The 26,110-nt window shown below is 45.0% G+C and overlaps 1 protein-coding gene across 1 annotated transcript in view; it reads left to right on the top strand.

Annotated features, from left to right (window-relative positions):
- The window catches only part of LOC149351695 (uncharacterized), a 40,830-nt gene that overhangs the window by 7,031 nt on the left and 7,689 nt on the right, over nt 1-26,110 (top strand). The window contains exons 4-10 of the mRNA XM_089581056.1: nt 1,794-1,942; nt 2,977-3,060; nt 3,790-3,880; nt 6,949-7,000; nt 16,565-16,682; nt 21,080-21,275; nt 22,465-22,546. Coding sequence (XP_089437182.1) covers nt 1,794-1,942; nt 2,977-3,060; nt 3,790-3,880; nt 6,949-7,000; nt 16,565-16,682; nt 21,080-21,275; nt 22,465-22,546 — 772 coding nt within the window. The remainder of the gene's footprint in view (nt 1-1,793; nt 1,943-2,976; nt 3,061-3,789; nt 3,881-6,948; nt 7,001-16,564; nt 16,683-21,079; nt 21,276-22,464; nt 22,547-26,110) is intronic.

The raw sequence follows: 26,110 nt of genomic DNA, 5'->3' as shown, positions 1-26,110 counted from the left end.
GACAAATTTACTCCTATTGGGAATTTTGTTGCTCTTGTACACCTGCCAGAGTTCAACTTTTTCTCCCAGTTTTCCAATTTTCTTTTCTTTTTTTTTTTTTAGGGTGGGGGGGTGGGGGGAGAATTTGGAGGAAGCTGTTTGTTTAGCTTTTCTTTGTAGCTATGTGGCTGCGCTCAAGTGGTTGCTGATGAGCAAGTACTTTTGCCATATAGGAAGACTTGGTTTTTCTTGCTTGTACACCACATGGAAATAATTTTTATTAGTCAACTGTTGGCAGAAATTGAAATCATTTAATGGTACCTGTTAAGCATAGGAAAGTGCATCACCACGGTGGCACTAAAAGATGTTTTTGAGTAGTAATTTTTTTGCTCACATGATTAAGTAATGAAAAGGTTGGAACAGCGCTCGTACATGGACTATTTTTGTTCTGGAATTTCAATTAAGCTCTGCATACCTGTCTGTGTGACTTAGGTGCTTTAGGGTGTGTGCAGCTGCATTTACTGTGTTCATAATTATTGCCTATTGCCTTGATGCCTGAACACTTTTCAGGCTGTGAAAACTTTTGCAGTTCTGTAAAGAGAAGGAAGCTGTAGTAAAAGGTGCTACCGTTAGTTCGGGGCCTAATGAATCTCAAGTTTCTATAATCCTGAGACATGACTTTGTGACATGATCATTTAACCTGATTATTGGGCACAGTCAAAACCTGTGTCCAAGCACACACATAACTGCAACTAAAGCAATTCTACACTATATTAGGAAAGCAAACATCAAAAAGTTGTTCCTACTTGCTATCTGCTTGAATTTGTCAGTGACGTTACATTAAGGGGGGAGCCTGGTCTTGAAAAGAAAATTTTATTAATCTAGTTATAGTTATGAAATTTTCAGGGCACATGTATTTTTGTGCGTTGATTCTAGATATGTCATTTAATTTCATGTAAAACAATTCCTTGAGCACTTCTGCAATTTTTATGCAAGTATTTTGCGAAGAATTTTCAAGAAAATTTGCTGCGAGAAACTCGCTGAAATGTATGCCGTTGGGTTCTCTTGATACCAATTAATGCAATAAGGGTAATATTATCATCCTGGCTATCATAGAACTTGAGTTATAGGGTACTGAAGCTGCCACTTCAGAAACAGGAATACACACTTTTCTTCTCATTTCTGAAGCGACAACTTCAAAGCCCTATAACTTAAGTTCTATGATAGGCAGAAAGACAATTTTACCTTTATTGCATTTCTTGGTGTCAAGAGACCCCAATGGCATAGATTTCAGCAAGTTTCCCACAAATTTTTTTCAAAGCTCTTCACAAAATACATGATAAAAATTACATAAGTGCTCAAAGAATTGTTGTACATGAAATTAAATGACATATTTAGAATCTGCTCACAAAAATACAAATTCCCTGAAGATTTCCTAACTGTGACTTCATTAATAACTTCTTTTTTTTTTTCAAGACCAGGCTCCCCCCTTAACTGCAGCGAAGTTGCATGCTTGCTCTTCTCAATGCTAAAGCATAATTATGCTGTGCTGGTGCAAGGGAGCTTTGAGACCGTGTTTAAAATGTGACCCTGAAAATGGGCTGTCTTGTTTATTTAGAAAGCCTGTGGATAACTGTTCTGACTTCCTGCATGAATAAGCTGTAGCTCCAGTGTTGTTTTGTTCTTCTCAAAGAAATTTGCAACCGAAGTTTTCCAATTTCTTTTTTTTTTGTCACCATTGAATGTTTAAGTGATTTGTTTTGGAAGGCTGAAAATAAAGTTGGTGTCCTTCTTGTTACTTTCTCTGTATCCAGGACTTCAATGCCAGTGCTACAGCCCAAGTTCAACAGACTCTTGATGCTATTGACAGCTACTTGTATGAAGATGAGATGGGGGATGCTGCCTTCAACCACGAACTCAGGCTGGAGTGTGATCGCTGGAAGCAGCAGTTCCTGCATCTTCGGTGAAACTATGTGCTTCTTAGCTGTTCATAGCCAACTTACTAATTCTCTGCAGAACTCCAGAAGTTGAATATGTGAAAAATGTACATCTGTGTGTTGTGAAGTATTCTTTGTGTGAACTTTTGGCAGTGACAGGTCTGGCATGTAGAAAATTGAAGATTATACATGCTAGCCTCATGAAAGTCTGAACTACCGATAGCAAAGCTGTATCATTCATTAGATGGGTGCACTCTACGTGACCTGTGATCTCTACAGATTAGACTGGCATCAGTAGCAGAATCTAGATCACTTCATGTAGGAGCTCTAGTGATCTGCAAATACTATGTAATCGAAACGAATTCCATGTGTGAAGGTGTGAAGTGTTGTGTAGTGCACGGTCTGAATTTATGCGAAGTCTGCGTGGTGTTTAATTCATCTCATGTAGGCCAGGAGGGTTTGAGCTGCCTGCTCGAGCACATGTAACAGCTTAGCTGCTGCATGTATGTGCCTGTCCTCTCACAGGGAAGCTTCACTTAAAAAGGCCTCATTTAAGTGAAGCATCCTGGAGATCCTTGCTGTAATGTCACATATACTGCAAGCTTTGCTGAGTAAGTTAGTTCCTTGAAACAAAAATTAGCACAAATCTTGGCAAGCTCATCAAACATTGCACATAGACTCCAGTTGTCTTTTCTCTGCCTCAAGTTCCCCCTCCCTAAAGCCACCAGTTATTACTTTAATCTTATTTAAGCAGGTGTATTCACTTCAATTGCTGTAGAAAATTTGTTGTAGAATATTGTCATATTGATTCTGTTATGAGCAACTTTATCCAAATATAGATTGGACTAGCTTTTTGTAATGTGTAATTCTTTTACGTTACCAAAGCAAAGGTGATAAGCTTTGATTTATGTTTTGGTTTCGGGTGTTCTGTTATCGCAGATGCAAAGCATTCTAGTTTAACCTGTGTGTTGTGACAATATCGGGTTTATATTTGGTAACTTGAACCTTGATTTCCATTGGCACGATTATTCATGCTGATGTCATATTGTTCCCCCACCAGTGTAATTGGCAAGAGGATTGCCTCCCCCGCAATGGCTGTTGTTAAAAATATTCTTCCAAACAATGGCTCTGCCTCAGCGGAGAGGTAATGAAACACATTTTCTGTTGCTCCTTTTGTAGTTAAGGAATACAGAATACTAAAATTTTGCATGAAAGAAAGCAGCACTTGTAGCACTGTTCTGTAGACTAAGACACGAACACTAAATGTGATGCAATGTGTAAATGTCTTCTAGTTTTGGAAGTAGTGATAAAATTTCTTTTGCCCCTTTCAGTGATGTGGTCCTTAGTAACTTAGTTGCTTATTAAATCCAGCAGCATTGCAAGGGATTTTGTATGAAGCAAACCTGCGAGATGGCTGCTTTTTGTTATCTCTTATGCTGTCTGCAATGTTGCTTAAAGGGCTGCTCAGTGAATAAAACTTACCTCCCAGTTTCACCATAGGGCAGAAATGCCGCAGATGAACAAAACTTTGATTTGGAGCAGCCTATTTCATTAATGCAGACAGGTGCATAAAGACTTACACTGCTTCGCCTGGGTTATACTCTTCCTTTCCTTGGGGGAATGGGGTATGTCTGGAGGGAGACAGGAAAGGCAGAAGAGCAGCAGCATGTTGCTGATGGATTCTGTTGCCTTGGAGCAGTAATGTCATAAGTTTAAACTGGTAGCCTTAGAATGGCAATGCATGGGTGCCTTTATTTAAAGTCCTTTGAGCCCGCAGCATTTCTCACTTACCGGTGTTCAGTTGTGTGCTATATCATGTGATGGTTGTGTTTCTTTTTATATGCAACCTGTTTCTTTTTTTTTTTTTCTTCAGCAAGTGTGACACTGAGCCCAGCTGGTCTGCAGAAGATGAGGTGCTAAAGAACAAAGTTGTAAATCAACTGTGTGCTATGTTTTGGCCTGAGGTACTGTGTAAGACAGCTGCTGCACTTGCATGGTATGCACTATTATGTTTGGTTTAGCCTTGTTGCTTCTTTCTTTTTTGCACAATTTCTTCATGCTAGATGACTTTCAGATTAGCAAGTACCTGTTCAAAACTGGATAGTATTGCCGACTGCAGTGAATAGTATGCTAAGTGTGAGGGCAGGTTGGTTGCAGTGTGTTAGTCAAGTGAATCTGGTTGATCAAGTTTTGATTCCAGTATATCTCAGGCTAGATATTCTTGATTCGTTTCTTTTTAAAATAATGTATATTTAGGGCCCTTCGTTTTCTGATTTTATTTTGCCCATAAAAGGGGGGGGGGGGGGGGTTAAATATTGGGCGATAATTTTTTAGCTCAAACTCAGGAACAGATGTGGTTATTCAGCCAAAAGATCCACAATTCAGGTTTTTTTTTTTTGATAATTTTTTGCACCAAAAGACACTTTCTTATTACTGCTCATTTTTTGGGTGTGACATATGATCTTTCACTCATCATTTTCGTAGAAAATATGGAAATTGTACTTGCACTAAAAAAACTCCTTATCAATTAAAATTGTAAGAAGGGGGTTTATTGAAGGCACTGGGACCCCAGGAACAGCGCGGCAACAGTCCATGGTTTGCCAGGGCGAGCGCACAGCACGTGCAGTGGTGACAATGCCGCCTCTAAACAGAATGTTTGTCTTCATCTTTATGATTGCCCGGGGAGAAAAGGAACCACCCTTGTGACTTGGGGTGCAGCAGGATGGCAGGGTTGTAGAATGGCTTGAGGCGCTGGATGTGAACAGTCTCGCGTCCACATCAGCAGAGGTCAGAAGATGGGATGAGAGGTTCCACAGTGTAATGTGCGCTCCAGGACACGGTAGGGGCATGGTACCTTGCAAGAAATTTGACGACAGGCCTGGAGGATTTGTCAGAATCCAGAGCCACACAAGGGTGCCATTGGGAAAGTGTGGCGACGTTTGATTGAGGTCATGGTGGGATTTCTCTCGGCACTGGGTGTCAGGCGCGAGAGCGCTGGCAATGCGGCAACAATTTTCAGCATGCTGTGCGGCTTCAAAAAGAGGTGCATACTTGGAAGCGTCGAGTTGGTATGGTAGAATGGTATCGATGGTAGCAGAAGGGCGACAGCCTTAAAGGAGAAAGAAAGGAGAAAAGCCAGTAGTGGTCTGCGTTGCGGTATTGTACACACAGGTTACATATGGAAGGACAAGATCCCAGTTAGAGTGGTTTGAAGAGACATACATAGACATGTCTTCGAGGGTTTGGTTAAAGCGCTCGGTGAGGCCGTTGGTTTGCGGGTGATATGCGGAGGTGGTGCGATGAATTACATTGCACTTGGTGGGCAGTGCTTTCACAATATCGGACAAGAAGACACGGCCTCTGTCGCTCAGCAATTCGTGAGGGGCGTGGTGACAAAGGATGAATCTGTTCAAAATAAACGCAACTTCTGAGGCTGTGGCAGCCGGAAGGGCGGCGGTTTCTGTATACCTTGTCAAATGGTTAACCGTGACGATAGCCTAACGGTTGCCAGGTGAAGTGTACAGAAGGGGCCGTATAAATCCATGCTGACGCGGTCAAATGGGTGTGGCGGGCAAGGTAGCGGCTGTAATTCTCCAGCAGAACGATGAGGAGGTGGCTTGTGACATTGACAGATAAGGCATGAGTGCACATTTTTGAGGATGAAGGTGTACATTCCACGCCAATAATATTGTAGCCGGATGCGACGATAGGTCTTGAACACTATGACATGAGCACACTCAGAATCAGCGTGAAAATGGGCGCAGACTTCCGAGTGAAGGTGATTGGGAATAACTAGCAACCACTTGCAGCCATCTGAGTTGTAGTTGTGGCAATAAAGGAGATTGTAACGAATTGAGAAGTGGGAAGCATGACGGCAAAGAGCACGCGATGGACAAGCAGCAATAGGGTTGGAGAGGAAGTCAAGAAGAGAAGAGATCCATGGGTTGGCATGCTGCACTGATGGCATGGCGCTGATGTTCATGAAGCGGCGGTGAGCAGGCGTCGAAGGAGAGGCTGGAAATAATGGCTGGAAGTGGGCAGCGGGGTAGAGCATCGGCGTCTTGATGCTTGCGGCCGGTACGATACACAACACAGATATCTTATTCCCGTAGGCCATGCAGCAGCAGCATAAGCAGGCATTATATATGAAACTTGGAGATTGTTTTTTCTTTTCATACGGCTTGCCGAAATCACTATGCTTGAATGTCATTTGTGTCGTTGCGTGCAATTCTTGGTCACTTTGTAACATCATTCTAAAGTTTTTTTTTTTCTCATTTGCCTAAATTTTCACATTACAAATGGTACACAAGTGCATATTTCACATATTTAAACATTGCTGAATTAAGTCGCTGAAACAAGTTAAAAAGCAACAATATTAAGCATAAATGTTGGCAACACTTTGTCACATTGCTCATCAGGTTTTGGTGCTTATAAAACCTCATGTTACCCCAAAGCAGGGTGGCATGTATTTACCATACCAAAAGCTTTCATAGGTCATACGTGTGTTGTCATATGCACTGGCATTTAAAGCATGGCATAGTTGTTCAGAATTTCTTATCGTGCCCCTTTAGATGTGCAAGGCCTTTTCTGCTACTCTTTTTGGGGGTTATATGTGACAACGCTTGTACACTTTAAAGGCAGTACCAGGTCTTTGTAGGATGTCCTCTATCACTATTAGTTTTTGGCACAAACTGTCAGCATAAGTGTGCTTGGAAACTTACCTGCACTTGTTGACATAGTTTCTTTTTAGATTGAAATTGTTCTTTGTACTTTGCATTAAGGTCTCTAAGCTTAATTGGAAAAATTTTTTTTGAGTTACAAGCTAATGCCCTCTCCGTTCCTTCCCCCTTTTTGTGTTTGTGTGCTGTCAGTTGTTGGAATCTTATTTTTTTTTTTTGGGGGGGGGGGGGGGGGGAAAGGGGTTGGTGTGTATACTTGGCTCCTTTTAGGCCTGCATATTTCACTGCCATTTTTCCTAAACATTGTTTTTTATGTACTATGCTTAGTTGAGGCTTTTATATTTTTGTCCTAGGTTCAGCTCTGGCTTGACTTGTCTCACCAACACCTTGACTTGGACCACTTGAGTGAGGCCTTTTCTTCTTTCTTCATTTATTTGCATGCAATTAGTTTTTCAAGCATCGATGTGTAAAAGTGCACTTACTGTTCAGTTAGAATAATACCCCCTGTCAAGAATGCAAGTGTGCTTATGGGGAGTGTCACTATAAGTGCACTTTGGCAAAGCCAAATTGGACAATGGTGCACTCCGGTTGCGGTGCATTCACAGAACACATTTTGCTGGCCGGGTGTGTAGCCTCGCAAGCAGAGGCTTCAGAAGGTACAAAGTGTAGTGTATATAAAAGCACTAAAGTTTATTTTACTTGTAACGCTGTTTTTGAAAAAATTCTTCATTATAGCAACAGTTGAAACAACGCAACAAATAAATGAGATCAACCGCAGCTCCTCTGTTTGCTGCCATGTTGCTTGTGGGCACAATTCTGGATAGGTTAGGAACTCTTAGCTGATCTTGGCTTTTCTTCTTTCTCTTCTATTTTTGCATCCTTAAAAAGATTATTTAGGTGTATTGTGTTTGTGCTACTATGCTTGTAAACAATCAATTTTCAGAATAGAATGGAAATAGTGCTGAATTGCACTAAGGGACTGGGGACAGAGGAAAGAAATATGGCCACCACAGGATGAAGCACTGTGTCCTGTAGTGGTCATATTTCTTTCCTCTGTCCCCTGTCCCTTAGTGCAGTTCAGTGCTATCTCCACTTTTGTACTTTGTAAATTAAGTACATAGCTCTCCCCTATCCTTTCTCACTATCTCTTCCCGCTGTACTCCTCGCTATCCTCAACCTGTCCCTTTCATTTCTGCTGGCCGCAGCTCCAGTGCTTAAGATATCAGAAAGGAATTGCCGCAGCCAGCAACATCCTTCCCTCCCTTTTTGTATTTTTTCTTTCAATATACCACTGCTGCTACTACTATTTCCATTCTAAGATCAAACAGCAACTAGCCCAAGTCCTTGCTCTTTTAAAATTGATTGTTTACTTTTTCATCTCCTTCTTCACAAATTTTGCTGTCACATGCTTTTGTTACTTCTAGTGACTCTCTGCTTCTCGTTTAAAACCTTAAGCACACTTGCGCACTTGACAGGGTATTGCCATGGGCGTCCGGAGGGGGGGGAAAGGGGGGGCGGCTGCACCCCCCTGGAAAATCACTCACTCGAACCGTGAGTGATGGCCGCACGTCAGGGGCGGCGGTGCGCTCAGCCAAAAGAGTAAAAGCGGCCCTGCTTCCACGCTTTGGGTCACATCTGCACAGTGCCGCGTCCGGGGACGCGTCGTTGCAGACATACAGCGGCACCGGCGAGCATGTGTTTCGAGCCGTCTTGAGATGTGTGCCTGTTTCTTTGATCTCTAGAGAGATAGCGACACGGAGGCAGACAGTGCACACCCCGGCCACCGATGAATTCTTCAGGAGGGAGGGACAAATCAGCCGTGTCCATCCCCGCTTTGTCGGACTGCTCAGGGGCAAGCGGGCGATGAGTTGGCGCCGCCGCCGCTCGCTGTCTCCTCCGATCCACGGGAGAGCGCAGTTCGGTACAAGCGCCGCTTTCAGAATTTTCGGCAAAGGGGATTAGCTGCTTTTGTTCACGGCGACGCAGTCTCCAGAGGCGCCCCCACACCAGCGTTCCTTGCGTCTTCTCCGGAAACCAGCGCCTTTGGTCAAGGCAGCCCGATGGCGCCTGCCTGGCTCGCCTGTCACCTCTGGCTGGGCCTCAAATCCCAACAGCGCCCATGTACTGTGCGATGTCAGTGCATGGTAAAGAGACCGTCCGTCCCTCATAGCCTGAGTCGTTTTGGGGCTCTGAACCTCATAAAAACACACAAAACAAATTTTCCGACCGGAGTGGCGAGTGTCCCTTCCCCTCGGAAGTCGCGCGGCGTTCCTTGCGTGTGCGCGCCTCTTTGTTTGTGCTTCGGTGTTTTTAGTGGCCGGTTGTCAACGAAGCTGAGAACAACCAAGACAGCGGACGAGAAAACGACGAGCGGCGAGTAGTGTGTGTGCAAATACTCGACTGTGCGGTTGCGCGAGCAAGATGGAGCGAGGTGTATGAAGCTGCGAGCGTGCATTTATCTTGTAAATAAGTTTTAGCTGCATACATAGTCATTTTTTGTTTTCAACGTACGCATTCAACCGTTTTTCCAATCAATGTGTATATATTTTTAACACTACCAACCCCGAGGAACTCCATAGCCAGCTTTGTCTCGCGCGGTCCCGAATGATGGATATTCGACGCTTCTTCAAGCGTCAGCGGTTGTCTGACGAAGCATTATCCAAATGCGCCCCTGCAGATTCTGGTGTGACATGTGACAACGGTGTAGCATTTGAACAGAGTGATGCAAGCTTTTATCACCGGACAGTAGCTGATGTCGTCGACTCCATGGAAGGGACTCTGTCAACAGTGAGTTCAGGTGATGCAGCAGGCCGAGATGATTCCATTTCTCCTTTCTTGGGATTCAAGTCCGGATTTGACCAGAGCGATGCAACCTTTCATCACCGGACAGTAGCCGGCGTCGTCGTCTCCATGGAAGGAACTCCACCAGCGAGCTCCGGTCACGCAGTAAGCCGAAACGATTCCCTTTCTCCTTGCTTGGGATCGAAGTCCGGAGACAACATCAAGAAAACAAATAACTTGCCTCAAGAATATGACTTAGGAGAGTTTCTAGGCAAAGCTAAACTCACTGGCATACCGGACTTTTTGAAGTTACGTCTTCTTACTAAGCCATGGTCGCCAAATGTCACATATGATTTTAAGAAGGATGTAACACCTGGAAAGAGGCCTTTTCGACATCAGTGGCTGGGAGATTACGCCCCCTGGCTTGCGTACTCAGCGACAGCGAAAGGCGCCTTTTGTCGTTTTTGCGTCATTTTTCCTCCGCGTGTTCACCGGGGTACTCAAGGTAGTTTTATCGTGCGCGCTTTCAGTAACTACAGAAAAATGCACGAGGCGTGCAGGGATCACGTAAAATCCCAATGGCACCAGGAGGCAATGACGGCCTCACAGAACTTTATGGATGTGATGAAAGGCAAGCAGCTACCCGTTGTACAGCAGCTGAACAGAGCACTGCACGCGCAAGTTGAAAGGAACCGTGAGAAACTATTTCCAATAGTTTCCACCATTGTCTTTTGCGCGACGCATGACTTGCCGATTCGCGGCAAGCAGTCCGATAGTGGAGTCTTCAATGATCTGCTTGACTTTCGTGTAGAAGCTGGAGATACTCTACTTCAGGAGCACTTCGCTTCTTCTGCTGGCAATGCCAAGTACACTTCTGTCCGCGTCCAGAACGAGATCATCACAATCTGTGGCGACATCCTGAGAGAGCAGATAGTTACCGAAACTAACAAAGCGTTTGCTTTTTCCGTTCTTGCTGACGAAACTGCAGATATTTCAGGAAAAGAGCAGATGTCTATAGGCGTTCGCTTTATTGACAAGGCGGAAGTCGAAGTGTGCGTTCGAGAGCAGTTTTTGGGATTTGTAGAGCTGGAGCAATTAAACTCCGCTTGCATCGCCGCGGCAATCTTAAGCTTTTGACGAATGTCGGACTGATTCTTTCGAACCTCGTTGGACAGGGGTACGATGGATGCTCTACAATGGCTGGAAAAGAAGCTGGAGTGAACAAAATTATACAAAAACAGTTCCCGAAGGCACTATTTTTCCACTGTGCAAGTCACAAACTAAATCTCGTCATCAACGATTTGAACGACGTCTCTGAAATTCGAAACACAATTGGGATAATCAAACAAACCATAAACTTCTTCCGCGAGAGCGTGCTCCGGAGAAAATTGGTGCCCAACATTCCGATGCTGTGTGAGACAAGATGGTCTGCAAAGTACAAGTCTATTAGGATCTTCTCTCAGCATTACGTGGCCATAGTCGAAGCACTCGAGCAGCTCGCGTCCGCGGAATCATTCTCGAACGCTGCAACTAGACAACGAGCTCACATCCTCTACTGCGCAACAACAAGCTCATCTTTCATCGTCTGCTTGCATATTGTAGCGAAGTACAGCGCTCGGCTCGAACCAGCTACGAACATTCTGCAAGGTGTATCCATGGACTTCCATTCTGTGCATGGCCACATCACTGAGCTACAACGTATTTTTCGCGGCCACCGGACAAACACTGTAGAGGAGTTCTCTAACATCATGAATGCAGCAAGGGAGGCAGCCAATCACTTAAATGTGGTGATATCTGTACCAAGACAAGTCTCTCGTCAGGCCCACCGAGACAACTACAGGATTCAGTCGCCAGAGGAATACTACCGTGTGGCAATATATGTGCCGTACTTGGACTCCCTCACTGCTTCTTTAGCTCGGCGCTTTTCTGAAAGCAATGAGAGGAGCTTCAAACTTCTCCAGCTGCATCCATCAAAAATGAAGCACTTGAGCCGTGTTGAGTTCGCTGTTCTCGCCGAAGAACTCCAGTGCTTTTACGGCATCGACAACTTCAAGGAAGAGGCCATCTCTTGGTACGAGATGTGGTGCAACAAAACTGGGGACCCATCAGAAATAACTTACTGCGAGCTTCTACATCAGGCCAAGACATTCTTCCCTGGTGTTGCAAAAGCCATTGAGGTGGCTCTGGCTTTGCCAGTTACTACCTGTACGGTCGAACGCTCCTTCAGTACAATGAGGAGAGTGAAAACGTGGCTACGCTCAACGATGACAAACGACAGACTGGACGGCCTTTGTATGATGAGTGTGCACCGAGAGCGTGTAATGAAGCACAGAAATGAATTTATCACCAGTGTCATCACGCAATTCGCCCAGAAAAATCCGAGGCGTCTACAGTTTCTGTTCAAGGAAGACTGACTGAGTGACTGTCGTTGCGTGTTTGTGAACATATTGTGCTGTGTGCTGGTCATCAATCCGGGTGTGTCGAGAACCCGTATGCAGCAAGACTGAGCACTCTTCTCCACGAAGTGATTGTATCTTTTTGCATTTTTATTAATTTTAATTGTTTCTTCGTTGATAAACTCCAATGTATCTCTCCTAGCCTCGCTTTAATTTGCTGTTTGTAATTTTTCTTTCATGTGTGTATTTTACTTATTTATTTTATTTGTATATAAATAAATAAATTTACTCCGCAAATAGTGCCTTTTTGCTACGAACATACCCCCCCCCCCCCTCCAGCGCCAACAACCAATGGGGCCCCCCCCTGCAAAAAATTCTGCGGACGCCCTTGGGTATTGATGTTATGATTTTAGCTTAGGAATTTAGTTTTTTGTTGTAGAATGATAGCATTACTAATGTTTTCAAGAATGCAAGAACTGTTTGTGAAAATATAGCGGCTGTTTCAGCAAACACTTCCTAAAATTTTCAAACAAAAAAACATAGGTAGTTCTAAATAGAAGGAAAATGTCTTCTGGAGCATTCAGCCGCAGCGGTTGTCAGTTGCTATAGGAACCGTCATTGATTATAAATGTAATTAACTAACATTCAATAATTATCTTATTAATTAACACAGTCAGGTGGTTAGTGCCAATGGACTGTTTAAAGCCATGGGCAAGGTGAAGGGCTCCGGAAATTTCGACCCCAGGTGGTCGAAATTTCCGGAGCCCTTCACTACGGCGTCTCTCATAGCCTCAGTCGCTTTGGGACGTTAAACCCCAATAAACCAACCAACCATACCTTATCAATTTTTTATTATGAATACGCCGCGGCCGTGTTCTATCTCAGCAACAGGAGTCGAATTTCTGTAGAGGCGAAATTTTAGAGGCTCGTGTACTACTATGCGATGTCGGTGCACGTTAAAGAACCCCAGGTGGTCGAAATTCCCGGACCCCTTCACTACGGTGTCCCTCATAGCCTGAGTCGCTTTAGGACTTTAAACCCCAATGAACCAAACCAAACCGTCATTATTAAAAACACTACAGTGCAGGGGGTTCCACTGCGTTTTTCTTTTCCACACAGGAATGAAACTGAGTCCATGAAGTGCACAGGCAGCTCTATGCTGTCGTAACGTTCGCTGATGAAGTGTTGCAGTGACTACAGTGCAGAGTTCGAACTGTGTGCATTATTGTGCCAAGTCATGCGCGTTCTTTAGCTTTGCTACTTGGTGCAAGGAAAAAGATTGTCATCGCCAGCTGTATGGTCATTGTTTTTGAAAGCAAAGAAGCGAAAGAAAGTGCATGCTATAGTAAAATAGTGCGGGCAGTTTGAAGATGCTATAAGCACTCATACATCATCAGCGGGCGTTGCATTTGCATCCAGCTTCCTGTGCACCTCATGTGCTCAGTTTCAGTTTTACGCGGGGAAAATGCACTGGATTTTGTTGCGCTGCAGAGCTTTCTAGAATGACTTTTTTTTGTTTCAAAAACTGATATGACATTGTCTTTTCCATTGCTTCGAACTCCTCATTGGCACCAACCACCAGACTATGTTAATTTTAAAGTTAATAGCTCCGCCGCGGTGGCTCAGTGGTTATGGCGCGCGGCTGCTGACCGGAAAGACGCGGGTTCGATCCCGGCCGCAGTGGCCGAATTTTGATGAAGGCGAAATTCTAGAGGCCCGTGTACTGTGTGATGTCAGTGCACGTTAAAGAACCCCAGGTGGTCGAAATTTCTGGAGCCCTTCACTACGGCGTCCCTCATAGCCTGAGTTGCTTTGGGACATTAAACCCCAGTAAACCAATAAAAGTTAATTAGTGCATTTTGTTAATTACCTACATTATAACAATGGTCCATAAACCTCCACCGCAGCTGACAGTGTGTTCCTGAAAACATTTTCTTTCTATTTTGAAGTCCCTGTTTTTAGGAATGCTTTAGTGTTTGCTGATATGTAGCAGCTTGTGTTTGGTGCATTATGGGCAGAGTTGCTGCTGCACCACTAACTTACTATTACTACTAGTACCACTACTAGTAGTACTAGTACTACTGTATGTAGCAACTATAGGTTTGCTAAATTGGAAATGGCTAATGTGGGAGAGGTACAGTGGTGATCACTGTTATTGTGAACAATTGAGTGCATTTTTTTCTGTGCTATCGCAATGCTAAATGGCGAGATTTAAGAAACCTTTGCTGGTATCGAGCAAGTGCATGTAGAAGATGTTGCGGTATTACAGCAGATAACACAGAAGCATATCAATGATGTGGTACATGTGAAAGGTGCATGCACCCATTAGCTAGTGGTGGTCATCACTGTGCTGTTGTTGCCCTTGCTCTGCAGTTGTGTTGTAAACTGCTACTGCACTCTGTGATAAGTGTATTGTGGCACAAGTCAATCATGGTAAGCCATGCTCAGAGGAACAATTGAAACAATGTGCAGTGCACACTGACATGAATGCAAATGTTTTGAAGGAAGTAAAGGCGCAGTAATAGCCTCCTCTCCGTGGACACCTGGACCGCATCTCACGGAAAGCAGGGAAAGGAGGCGGAGAGAAAGTGTTATAGTGGATGACTGCAGGTTAATTTGGCCCAGGGCATTTTGCAGTGCAGGTGTTGGGTAGTGGAAGTCGTGATAACATAGGCGGCAATTTCAGGACCACAGGTTGCTGGAAGGAACACTGTAGTTCGACATCATTACTGCTGTTCTGGCTCCCTGTGTCAGGTACTGCAAGCTGTTCGCCGTGTGGCAGAGGTGTGATGTTGCACTTTAAGTTGAAGTTTGCTGATGCTGGTATATAGCTGTCTATTGAGGCATCACTGTTGTGCCGGGAAATCGCAGTAGACAAAAAGTGTGACATCAGCAAGGAGTTTAGGTTGTGGCTTGAATCCAACATTGCTACATCAAGTGCTGTCATGCCAGCACATCACTGATGGTAGTGCTTGTAGATAATGTCATGAAGGTACAATGCTGAACAAGAGTAGGGTATGGCATTGGCTGTGCCTTGATCGTGGAGGTGGCAAATAGAGCTGCTTGTACCAGGAGTTTGGTTTGTATATATTAGCCAGGAAGTACTTGATGGCATGACTCAAGACACTGTTGGTGTAGAAGTGGGCCTCTGCTAGTATGCATCGCACTGCGAGGTGTTCATAGTAAGGTGCAGCTGTCATTTCCCCTGAGTGTAGAGCATGTCCTCTTGAATTTCTTCTGGTCGCTACACTGCCTGCCTATCTGGTAGTGCTAAGGCCCCTAATTTTCTGCACCGCAAAATTTTAACTTTCATGAATTGAAAATGAATAATCTGCAATATTCCACGGAAAGCCTCTCGCAGTCCTTTCACTGCCTGCTTTTCTTTCTCAACTTCCTGCATCTCCTTCTTTCTAAGATTGTCACTACTCTTTCCCACCAGTGTATGCCACATGCGTTGCCTCGATGGCTAAAGGTTGTTGAGAAGTTGCCTTTTCCTCGTAGCTCACCCTCCTGGTGGGTGAGCACACCTTCATTATTTCAGAGGACAGCAGACTCGTAATATAATGCAGGGTGCTTCCTGAAGCAGCTGATTTAAGGAAAAAACTCTTTACTTTCATGCAAATGTGGTAATATTGCTTTTGACAGGTGCCACTGTTGTGTCTCTTCTCATATACTGTGTGAGGATGTTGCTGCCAGAGCCGCAGTGTTTGATGTGTTAGCTTCCTTGAGCAGATTTCAAAGCACAAACATGTCAAGGCATTACTCAGCATAACTTCATTCATTACCAGATTCTACCTTTCAAGAAAACTCAGATGATTAAGTTAATGAGATTTAAATTATTCTATCATTCATACTGGTGTCCACAAAACTTGAACGATACAGTGTAGCCCGGTTATAGCGAAGTCAGGGAGAATCGGAAATCTCTTCGCTATATCCTATTTTGTTATATCTGACTGTGAAAGAAAAAATACAAATGTTGGCAAATTGATTTATTGCCTCTGGAAGAATCGGTCCAGCGTTCCCTGAACATGTTTCGCGAGTGCGGACTTCAGGATCGAGGCCTCCATGCCGTCCAACTGCGAACTGAAGTTCTGGTTGAACTCCGAACTCCCAGGAACATGCGCAGAGTCTCAACTGCTGTGATGGCCTCTGTGTAGGTCACTGGCTTAGGGGCAGAACCAGTGTCATCGCAATCGTTGTCGCAGGCGCTGTCCACCGTAATCCCGTCTCTGATGCTCCACGCAACTTTGTCAGTCGTCAAGTCCTCGTAGCAACAATGTTCCCTTGATAATTTACAAATATTTTCACATGTGCTGCTGGTTAGTGTAAAAACACGCAGAGAACAAAATGTACCTTATCTGGCATTAGGAAATTGAGCACATTAGTTTAAATAGGTGCCAACCTGGCACCCCTTGTTGATAGCAAACACCAACTTCAGAGATCATTTAGAGATTTGGCATGGCACTTTGGGAACATGAAAGGATTATGGGCAGTTTGTAATGTGTTCGAGATGGCACCACTAGACATTGCTCTCAATATTATTCTGTATGTTGTAAAAATTAAATTTCGTCCTCGGACTTGAGCGCGTGAGGAACTTTAGGCCAGGAAAATATGCTGACTGTCACTTTTTCTGTAAAGAATGTTCAGGAGCCTTGCACATTGGTGGAACGTGTGAGTTTGATTGCCTCATAACTGTGAAGTTCATGTTTGAAAGTTCTATGATATTGGCAAGAATTGGGATAGTTAGCATGCAAGTGTTCTAATAGCCCTGTTCTCAAATTCACTTGTGTAGGTTTAAGGCAGTCAGGCTGGGAAGTCGACGGGGAAGTTGGCAATTGCTGTCATGGCTTGGAAGGAGTGCTGACAGTGACACCAAAACTCCTCAGTGACCGATACTTGGAAAGGTCGGGGTGAGGTTTTTGTCTGCTTTTCAATTCGTGTGATCTACTGGTTGCTGTGCTTTGGCTAAAAAAGGCCCCCTTTCAGCATGCATTCATTGCAGGGCCTAGCCTGCGTTACCCCTGGATTAGCATGCTTGTACTAAGTGAGAAGTTTGGAGTATCATGCAGCACCTCAGCACAGCTTTCATTGCTCCGAAGAAGGCAGGTGCTGTCACTTTTGTTTACAAAAGGAAAGGTACATGAGCTCAGTAGGGAGAACAGCATTTGTTGAACAGCCAACGCAAGGTAACGTGATGGCATTAAGGTCCTGTTCAACGGAAAAACCGCCATGCATTGGCATGTCGAGAAAATTGCGATTGGTCGAGAGAGTTGTGACGTCACAACCACATGACCTCATGCGCATGGCTCAAACACCCCACAATGATCACAGTCTCTCCAACAGTGATGATGTCACTACACAATTCCTCATTGGTTTGTAAGGTTGTGAAGTCATCCCATCGCCATCACAGAGTGCCTCTGAAGAATGAAAACTGTTGTGCTGAAAGCAAAAATGGTTGAGCTGGAACTCGAACCGCTCTTCCTTGGGTCGTGAGCCAGGCACTCTACTCCTCGACCACTGAGGAACGTTTGTTTGTCTTGGTTAAAGGGAGGTCGTGTGTGTCTTGTCGAAAATAAATAATAAAAATAAATAATGAAATAAAATAAAGAACAGTGGCCATGTCTGCAAGGTGATATGCAAAGAGGGCCCCAGGCCGCAGAAGGGACCCATTAACGTTGTCTCATTGCACCCTGTAGGTGGAGCTAAAGTGTCCTTCAAATTTTTTTGTGCGAGTTATATACCACCTTTGCATTGTCTGCTGGAAAAGAAAAGATCACATTTTGTGCCTGTGAATGAAAAAAAAAAGTGGTAGGATTTTAACATAATTAAACAAAGCAGAGGTACAAAAGCATGTGTTTAGCATGGTTGGCTTATGGTTTCGCTGTGCTGGGTCGTCGGCACGTCTGGCAATGATATTAGACTTAGGTTGAGCTCTGATCAGAGTTGAGCTCTGATCAGGGTTGAGCTCTGATCAGGGTTGAGCTCTGATCAGGGTTGAGCTCTGATCAGGGTTGAGCTGATCTGATCTGTTTGTGCCGCAGATGGAAGTTGATGACGATGTGCGATGCACAGTGCGAGAGTGTGTTGCAGCTTAACACGAGGTGTGATCGGCTGTGGCAATGACATAGTGCTCTCATGCAGTGGCCAGCGAAGCTGACCTGTTCACGCTGCCGCGGGTTCGAAGCCCAGTTGCAGCAATATTTATTTCTGCACCCTCAAGGTCAGGGACGCCAAAAGATTCTTGGTTGGGTTTGACCCCGCAAAGTAGTGCTTTGGCACTAAAAGGTTCTGGCTTTACTATATTGGCTCACCTGCCACACGCCTTTAACACTTCTGTGGATTAAAATCTACTTAAAGCAGTGTTCGCAAATATTTTAACCGGGAGGAAGGGCATTTCGTAATTTTGGCAGGAATTCAAAAGTCATGACGCAGCGACTCCTACTTCGGGTGGTTCTGCCTGTAGCCCTGTATTGTTTGCCATGTTATAATTTAAAAATTCATTGATTAGTGTGAGCTCTTAGTTATGAAGCAGAGTACTGCGTCAGATGTAAAGAAAACGGAGAGCTAATTGCTGTAGAATATCCACTGTGGTGGCTGTATGGTCTTGATTTTCGGCTGCTGAGCCCAAAGCTTGGGGCATTGAATTGGGGCTGCAGGTGCCTGCATTTCGACACAGGTGAAATGCATGCAAGCCTTTGGGTTGTGCTATGTCAGTGCATATAAAAAACCCTTGTGGGATCAGAATTAATCCAGAGCCCTCCTCTGCACCATCTCTCACATCCCATGTACAGCTTAGGGACATTGAACCCTACATGCCACCATTTACTGTATAAATGCAAACAGCCTCATCATCATTCCAAAAGTCTTTTTGATATTTCACGAATTGGACTGAAGATGCAGTTAAGAATATTTCACAAGGACTAGCTTTGGCATAGCACGTGTGGTAGGCTCCCTTACTTGCTTCCTTCTTGAGGTCTGTCAGGGTTTGAACGCGACTAAGGCAGATTACGTGGCTTGTGCTACATTGTGCCCCACTCTCGCAGAACTCACCTTAGTGGGAACTCAGCAGTTGACAAAAAGAAAACACACTAATGGATGTTGTTCCTTGACCTTTTAACCACCAAATTAATTCCCAAAAAATGTACCATGTTTGGCGATTTTTGGCGAAAATGGCTGTTGTGGCTTAGAACACGCGCTAAAAATGCAGAACTTGTTTTGTGTACAGCTGCCACCCTCTAGTGCAGAAAATTGCAACCAACGCAACTGCCAACTGTAACACCTCTTTCGCGGTGAGAGAAACGCAACTTCGAGCTGGACGAATGTGACTCGTCATTGGCAACATTGGTACAATTTCCCATTGGGTACTGCTCGGGGTTGACGGTAAAATGGTTAAGGAGGACATTTTAATGTGAAATAATTATATGCCTCATTCTCAAGCCTAATTAGTTAAATTTTTACAGGGTGTTAAGACAATTTCTTTCTACAGTTTTTGGTTTTGACTGAAATGGGGCTGTAGCCAGAGACTGCCATTTGGAGCTGTGCTAATTATATTGTTGACGTGCGTCATCATATAAAACTGCTAAAGTTTGTCCTAGTACCATAATTATGAAGTATAATTAGGTGACATTATGATTCACAAAATTTGAAATGTCTGACTCAGCTGAACAAAAACAGCATAGCTCCACAGTTTAGTTCTTTCTGAATTCAGCAGTATAAAATTGAGATTTCAGCATAAAAACATAGTAAAAACTTTTGTAAGGCTAGTCATGTTAGCAAAAAACATGAAGCCGAGAAAATCGCATTTGAAGCGCACGCGCCAGCCATTCGGAGGTCGTTGTAGAGGCCTCAGAAAACAGCGGAATGCAGATGTTCCAAAAATATTTTAGTTGAGAGTAATACCAGGTAATGGAGAAAGAGGCCTAGCTTTCAAACAAAACCAAGATGGCGGCCATCGTGGGAAGCGACAGGTGCGAAATCCTGCCGCATTTCACTTTGAAATAGCTGTTTGCGGGCTTCGCAGGCACGAAATGTATAGATATTTTTGTGGTTGGAGGTCGAATTTAGACCTTGAAACTTTTTAGGCAGGAACTTTAGAGGGTATGGATCCCGAATATGCCCTAATTTTGCCTCTGTTGAAATTCCACCGCTGCAGCTGGGATCTCGATGGAGGTAAAATTCTAGAGGCCCGTGTACTGTGCGATGTCGGTGCAGATTAAAGAACCCCAGGTGGTCAAAATTATTCGGAGCCCTTCACTACGACATCTCTCATAGTGACGTTAAACCCCCATAAACTAACTAAACCATTTTTGCAAAATCGAAATTTTCACATTTTTTTATCAATTCAGGACCCGCGTCTCCCTTTAATGCCCTCTGTAATTTTTCAAAGTAATTTAAATTCCTGGAAAATTCTGCAGCTTCAGCCAGAACCTAAACATCCCTTTTTTTTTTGTAAACTGACCTGGTACAATGCTGTGATGGATTTTATGCTTGTCACTGGGTCCCAGATATATCACGAAGAAGAGAGGGGCTCAATTTTAAGCAGTGAAACAAAACAAACAAACAGTAACTTGGGCGACTGCTTGCAAAAACTATCCTTTAAGGTGGCGGTTCCACTGCCGCCATCTTGCAAGTAGTTCATATTCTGCCGCCAGGCTACGACACTGATCCATCACTGAGAAAGTGTCTACCCGTCTTGCCCCCAGCGACCCGAGACTGGTTTTGGTTGAGATGTTGATATACGTGTCCGGTCCTTTCTTGACCCGTGCTGCGTGAAGGCTTTTCTTTTGTTGCTGCGCCTGCCTTCAGAGGATTACAAACGAACCATAGCAAACCCGGCTGCTAGTCCCCGTCGTGCGTGGGGGGAGGTGTTGGCTGGGGTGGTTCTGCATGCTTCTTTCTCTGCCTGTCCCTTGCCAAAGCCAAAGCGAGTGGGGCTTCCTGTATTCGGTCTATGGTTCCAGAAGGGTGAAGGGAAAAATTTGGAGAGCCGGGACAAAGAGGGTACCGTCTTTGTCCAAACGGCGTCAGAGGTGGGGTGATCCTTGTTCGTGATAAGGAACCTGCTTGACTTGCTGATTCTAAAGTTAACATGTAACTAGTCGGTTCAGCAGGTGTGCAGCAGTAACGCTGAATGGGTGAGAGAAAAAGGATCATTGATCATGTGGAGATCTGCAGCTAGGATTATGCTGACAGTACAGGAGGGGTCACACCTTCGGGCTAAGATGCTGCAGGTGGTGCTGAAATTAAAGCATTGGTGTAGTAATAAAAATTAACTCATGAAAAAACGAAGCAAACTTCTCTGTTTCAGTTCTTCCACGTTGTTTTCTTCAAGATCAAGCACTGCCCAGTCTGTGATGAGAGAGGGCTCTAGGCAACCGTGGTCGTGTGATGGGCAACAGTGGCAGAAACAGTCACCTGCAGCTTCAAGATGCATCTCTGGGCCACAGCCTTGGCTACCACCATTGAGCTCGGGGAGTAACAGCAGTAGCTCCAGCAAAGTGCCTGTGAGTTAATGTAGTTCCTGAGAAGCAATAATTCTGTAGCAATTACAAACAGAGCTTTGTGTTGTTCAAATCATCTGTGGCTTTATTTTGATTATTATTTACTATATCACCAGCATAGCTTGGTGTGCGCCTCCCTCACTTCCTAAGGCATGTGTGCGCACACGAGGGCGCTAGCTCTGTATTGTTGCGAAGGTTACAAAAGGGCAGTCAGCAGCTGACGCAGTCTACAGCCAAGCTAGTGAGGCTAATGGAAGTTCGTGTTTAGCAGCAGTGCTTTCCAGACATTCTACGCACTTGAGGATGCCCCTAGTATGATTGACCTTACATGAGGAACGTGTGCTATATTGATGGCATTGCTCATTGCGTGCTTCTTGTGCTTGCCAAGGCACAAGTGTGTTAGCTTGGTTAAGATGAAAGATTAGTGCATTTTTTCTTTGCATCATTGGCTGCTATCACTGGTAGATCACTAGATCACCAAGCTATAGCGGCTCTTTTATATGGTAAAAACTGCAGACCGAGGTGGTTCATGGATTAGAGGGTAGCTCTACTTCATGCTGCTGACTTCTGCTGGCTATGAGCAACGTGGTGCTTGTTATAGTTTTTACTCAGATAAAGTTTTTTGAATGAATCCTCAATTTTCTGTGTGTCTTGCACTTTGCTTTTGCCAGTGAGCTAACTTAGTTTTAGTTTGGTTTTTCATTGTAACTTAATTTTGATTCTGGTCACCATGTCAGCGTCATCTGAGGAATGCGAGTTCCCAAAATCTATCTGGCTATATGAAGAAACTCCATCAGCAGACAAGTGCCAAAGAGAGTCGCAGCTGATACTGAAGCTAGTGATTTACTAGGGAGGCTTTCATAGTGATACACTGCTTAGGGAGGCTTTATTACAGCAGTTACAGTGCCTAGTCTACTGCAAATGCTTCTGCTACGTTGATTGGTGCAGCATTGTTCTGCTTGCTAGCAGCACCACTGCATTTGCAAAACTAAATTCTTAAGTTCATAGTGTATCGACATGCATTTATAAACTGCATGTGTGTGTTCTATTTTATTGTAATCCTTTGGAGGATGTGTGCTTACCTGGAGCCACTCTTTCTCGTCATGGCATATTTTTGAATTAGTAGCATCATACTCACATTTAACTTTCTTCCATATATCTTTTTCTTCTTTTCAACTTGCCTTTCCACTAGATGTCCTCTCAGTCCAGCCGGAGGTCTGACAGAACAAGTAGTGGATCATCAGCTTCAAAACTGCCACCAATTGATCCTGCCTGTAAGTGTCCCAAATCAACTGATGGGGTGCAATGTTTGTCATATGTGGTCAGGCCACTATTCACATGGCATAGTTGTGTCTGGGACAAGGGGGGCAGTAGGAACATTGAGGTTCCTGCTGCACCTCTGAAGCTTCAAAGAGCAGATCTGTCTTCTTTGCCTGTCATTGTCCAAGTAGCCGCAGCATTACAGGAGCCTCATAGCATAACTTGGCACCTACTGCATTGATGTGCCAAGGGACACTTTTGGGAGCAGCTGTAATTTGCTGCTGTGTTTGAAAAAAAGATTCAAATATTTGATCAAAGGTGCTGGCATACAATGCCTCAAATCTTTCCTTACCGCGCCATAGGCCATCAGTCATGGGACTGACGCTTTCAACCTGCCATCAAAAGCTCAAGACTGCGCTCCTGGACAAGCTGTGCCATCCAGTTTGCTTCTATGTCACCATTTCTTTTGTCTGTTTTGTTTTTGTCATTTTTCTAGCATGAGGAGATGACATGAAAAATGAAACTTTGAGCGGACGTAGTCCACCGGTCACTGATCATAGCGTCCGTTTCACCGAGCACTCCTTCCTCAAAGGCGAAAGGCCACACAGCACTTTTGTCAGTTCTTATGCTCTCTCTCTCTCTCTCTCTCTCTCTCTCTCTCTCTCTCTCTCTCTCTCTCTCTATCTCTCTCTCTCTCTCTCTCTTTTTTTTAAAGCAGCATCAGTGAGTTAGGCAACCACGTGGAATGGTTGGGTTTCAGAGGCCAGGGACATCAACGCGTGCTCGCACATGTTTTGTTATAACATTCACGTTGTACTTCATTTAGTGCGCTTGAGTTGTAGATGATAAGAGTGGTTTTATTTGGTGATTTAGCATCTTTGGAACATACTACCAAGATATTTTACCAAATGCGCCTGCAGAATTTTGGTTATGATGATGTCAAGGAAGGCCATGCCCCCTTTCACCCATAGAACCCATTCGCTGTGAACTGAAAAAAAAAAAAGAGAGAGAGAGAGAGAGAGAGAGGGAGAGAGAGAGAGATAGAAAAGGAGAAACAGCTAGCTCTGCTATAAAAAACAAGAACAGAACTCACAGCAAGTGTAATGTGCAGTGCATCCCACATCTACATCCACTTCATGTCCTCACGTGACTGCTGTCTCTAGTGGCACAGCAGTCATATTCCCTAACTTGAAAGGCCACGGAAAGTGCACTGTGTTATGTATGCAGCTGAAAATCGCAAGAGTGGTAGCTAAGAACATATGCAACGTTTTGTATATTTAAATTTTTTTGTATCAATTTCTGGCTCAGTGCAGTGGCTTACCAATAAATTTTTTTGAAGTTTTGCTCACACAACTGTGGTGTTTTTTTTTTCATTCAGAAGTATAATAAATAAGCTGCAGTTTAAATATTACAATGCACCGATTCAATGATGTATTCAGCAATTCCTGAAGTAATAATTTTTATTTTAAAAGACCCAAAATTGGTCATTTTTCCACAGTAAGGAAAGAGTTAGTGGGCACCAAGATGAAGCATAGGGGGAGAGCTTATTTATCATTCTGCTGCAGTTTAGTTTATTTTTGCGTAGATTTATCAAAAGGCATTTATTAAAAGTAACGTCATGTATGCGTATCCTTTAAACATGCTTTAGTTTTTATTAGCCAAATTTAGCCAAAAATATGTGCTTTGTTAGACATTAATGTCGTGAGTGTTCGACGAGCGCGGAGAAGAACGACCCTCCAGACGGATGGCTGAGAACAGAAAAGCATTTATTTTAGAGAGGGACGGGCGAGCAGGGGCTCGCCCTCCGACGGGCGCCGGGAGAGGAGGGCGCGTCCGACCGTTCACATTACTTGGCGCTCAGCTGTTACACTAGCCGGCGGCACACCACATCCCCCTCCGTTAGCCGATACCACGGCGATACCCCCGAAACGGTCCGGCACAAAGACTCTACGCCCGGAGCGAGTCACGGCAACTGGCGCCCTTGCAGCTTGAGTGCAGTGTGATGTCTCAGGCGGTGAGTTACTGCCGCGCTGCGGTCGAGCTCCCCCGTCGTCCTCTGTCGGCGACGCTCTTGGTGTTAATAGCCAGTCTTCATCGTCGTAGTCCAGGAAAGCGGGAGAAGGAGGCGGCGTCGTTCGACTCTGCAATGGCTTCCAGGAAACCAGCATCCGCCGATTGCGGCGCACGGTCCCGCGGCTTGTCTTTACTCAATATGACCGTGGGGTCCCGGCTTGCTCTACTATTTCCCCCTCGCAGTCGAAGTCTCTCACCCAAACTTGGGTCTTGGGCGGGAGTACCGGCAGCTTTCTGGCGGCGTGTCGCGAGTTGAAATTTAGCCTCTGTTGCTCCTTGGTTTCGCGATCGTTTGCGGCTGCCTGCTTGCTCTCGCTACCCCGCTGTGCGAAGAGAGCGGGAAATGTCGGAACACGTGTGCGCAGCCGTCGTCCCATGAGCAGTTTCGAAGGGCTGAAGCCTGTTGGTCCCGGCGTGTCTCTGTAGGCCAGCAACGCAAGATAAGGATCTTCAGCCTTCTTCAGCAGGCGTTTTACTGTTTGCACCGCTCGCTCTGCTTCCCCGTTGGCTTGCGGATGTAAGGGGCTGCTCGTGATGTGGGTAAAACCGTACGTCTTCGCGAATTTCGCAAACTCCGAGCACGAAAACTGAGGGCCGTTGTCGGAAACCACAGTCACAGGAATTCCATGACGAGCGAAAAAGCTTTTGAGGTGGTTAATAACTGCGTCTGCTGTTGTGGAAGCTAGAAGCGCTATCTCCGGGTACCGAGAGTGGTAGTCCACACAGATGAGGTACGGCTTGCCACGAAGTTGAAAGAGATCTATGCCCACCATGTTCCAAGGCAGCTCGGGAATTGATGTTGGCAGGAGCGGCTCAGCATTTTGCTGGCGCGTTTTAGCGCAGATTTGACAGTTAGAGACGACTTGGCGGAGTTCACTGGATAACCCCGGCCACCACACAGACTGCCTGGCTCTGGCTCTGCAGCGCTCGATTCCTTGATGCCCCTCGTGTAGGCGAGCGAGAATTTCTCCTCTCATGTGTTGAGGGATAACCAAGCGTGTTCCATATAGCAAGTAGCCATCGTTTTGGGATAGACTTGCTTGGTGTTGCCAGAATGGTGACAAAGCAGCTGGAACTTTGCGTTTTTCCGGCCGTCCGTGCACGCAGTACCACCGAAGACATTGGCAGATTTCGTCTTCGTTTTGTGCTTTCTTGATCGGATCGAAGGCGGAACTTTGAAGTCCGATGACAGCTCCCTTTACGTAGGCACTGACTTCGTCGCAGGTGAGCATTCCTGCTACCAGGCGCATGCGGAAGCGTTGAATACGTGGCGGCAGCAAATCCAGAGAGGCCTTTCCCAGAAGGGTGATCAAAGGCTGATGGTCAGTCTGGAATGTTGCCGTGAGTCCACGGATGTATTCTTCAAAGCGTTCGGCTGCCCATGTCAGTGCCAAGGCTTCCTTTTCAACCTGAGCATAGCGCGTTTCTGCCGTTGTTAGGGATCTGGAGGCGTATGCAACTGGGCGTTCACATCCATCTGGCTGCGTTTGTAGCAGAACTGCACC

This window comes from Amblyomma mixtum, chromosome 3 (assembly GCF_055824585.1).
Source record: "Amblyomma mixtum isolate Tamu chromosome 3, ASM5582458v1, whole genome shotgun sequence".
Taxonomy (NCBI): Eukaryota; Metazoa; Arthropoda; class Arachnida; order Ixodida; family Ixodidae; genus Amblyomma; species Amblyomma mixtum.
This window is presented reverse-complemented; position numbering and strand designations above follow the sequence as displayed.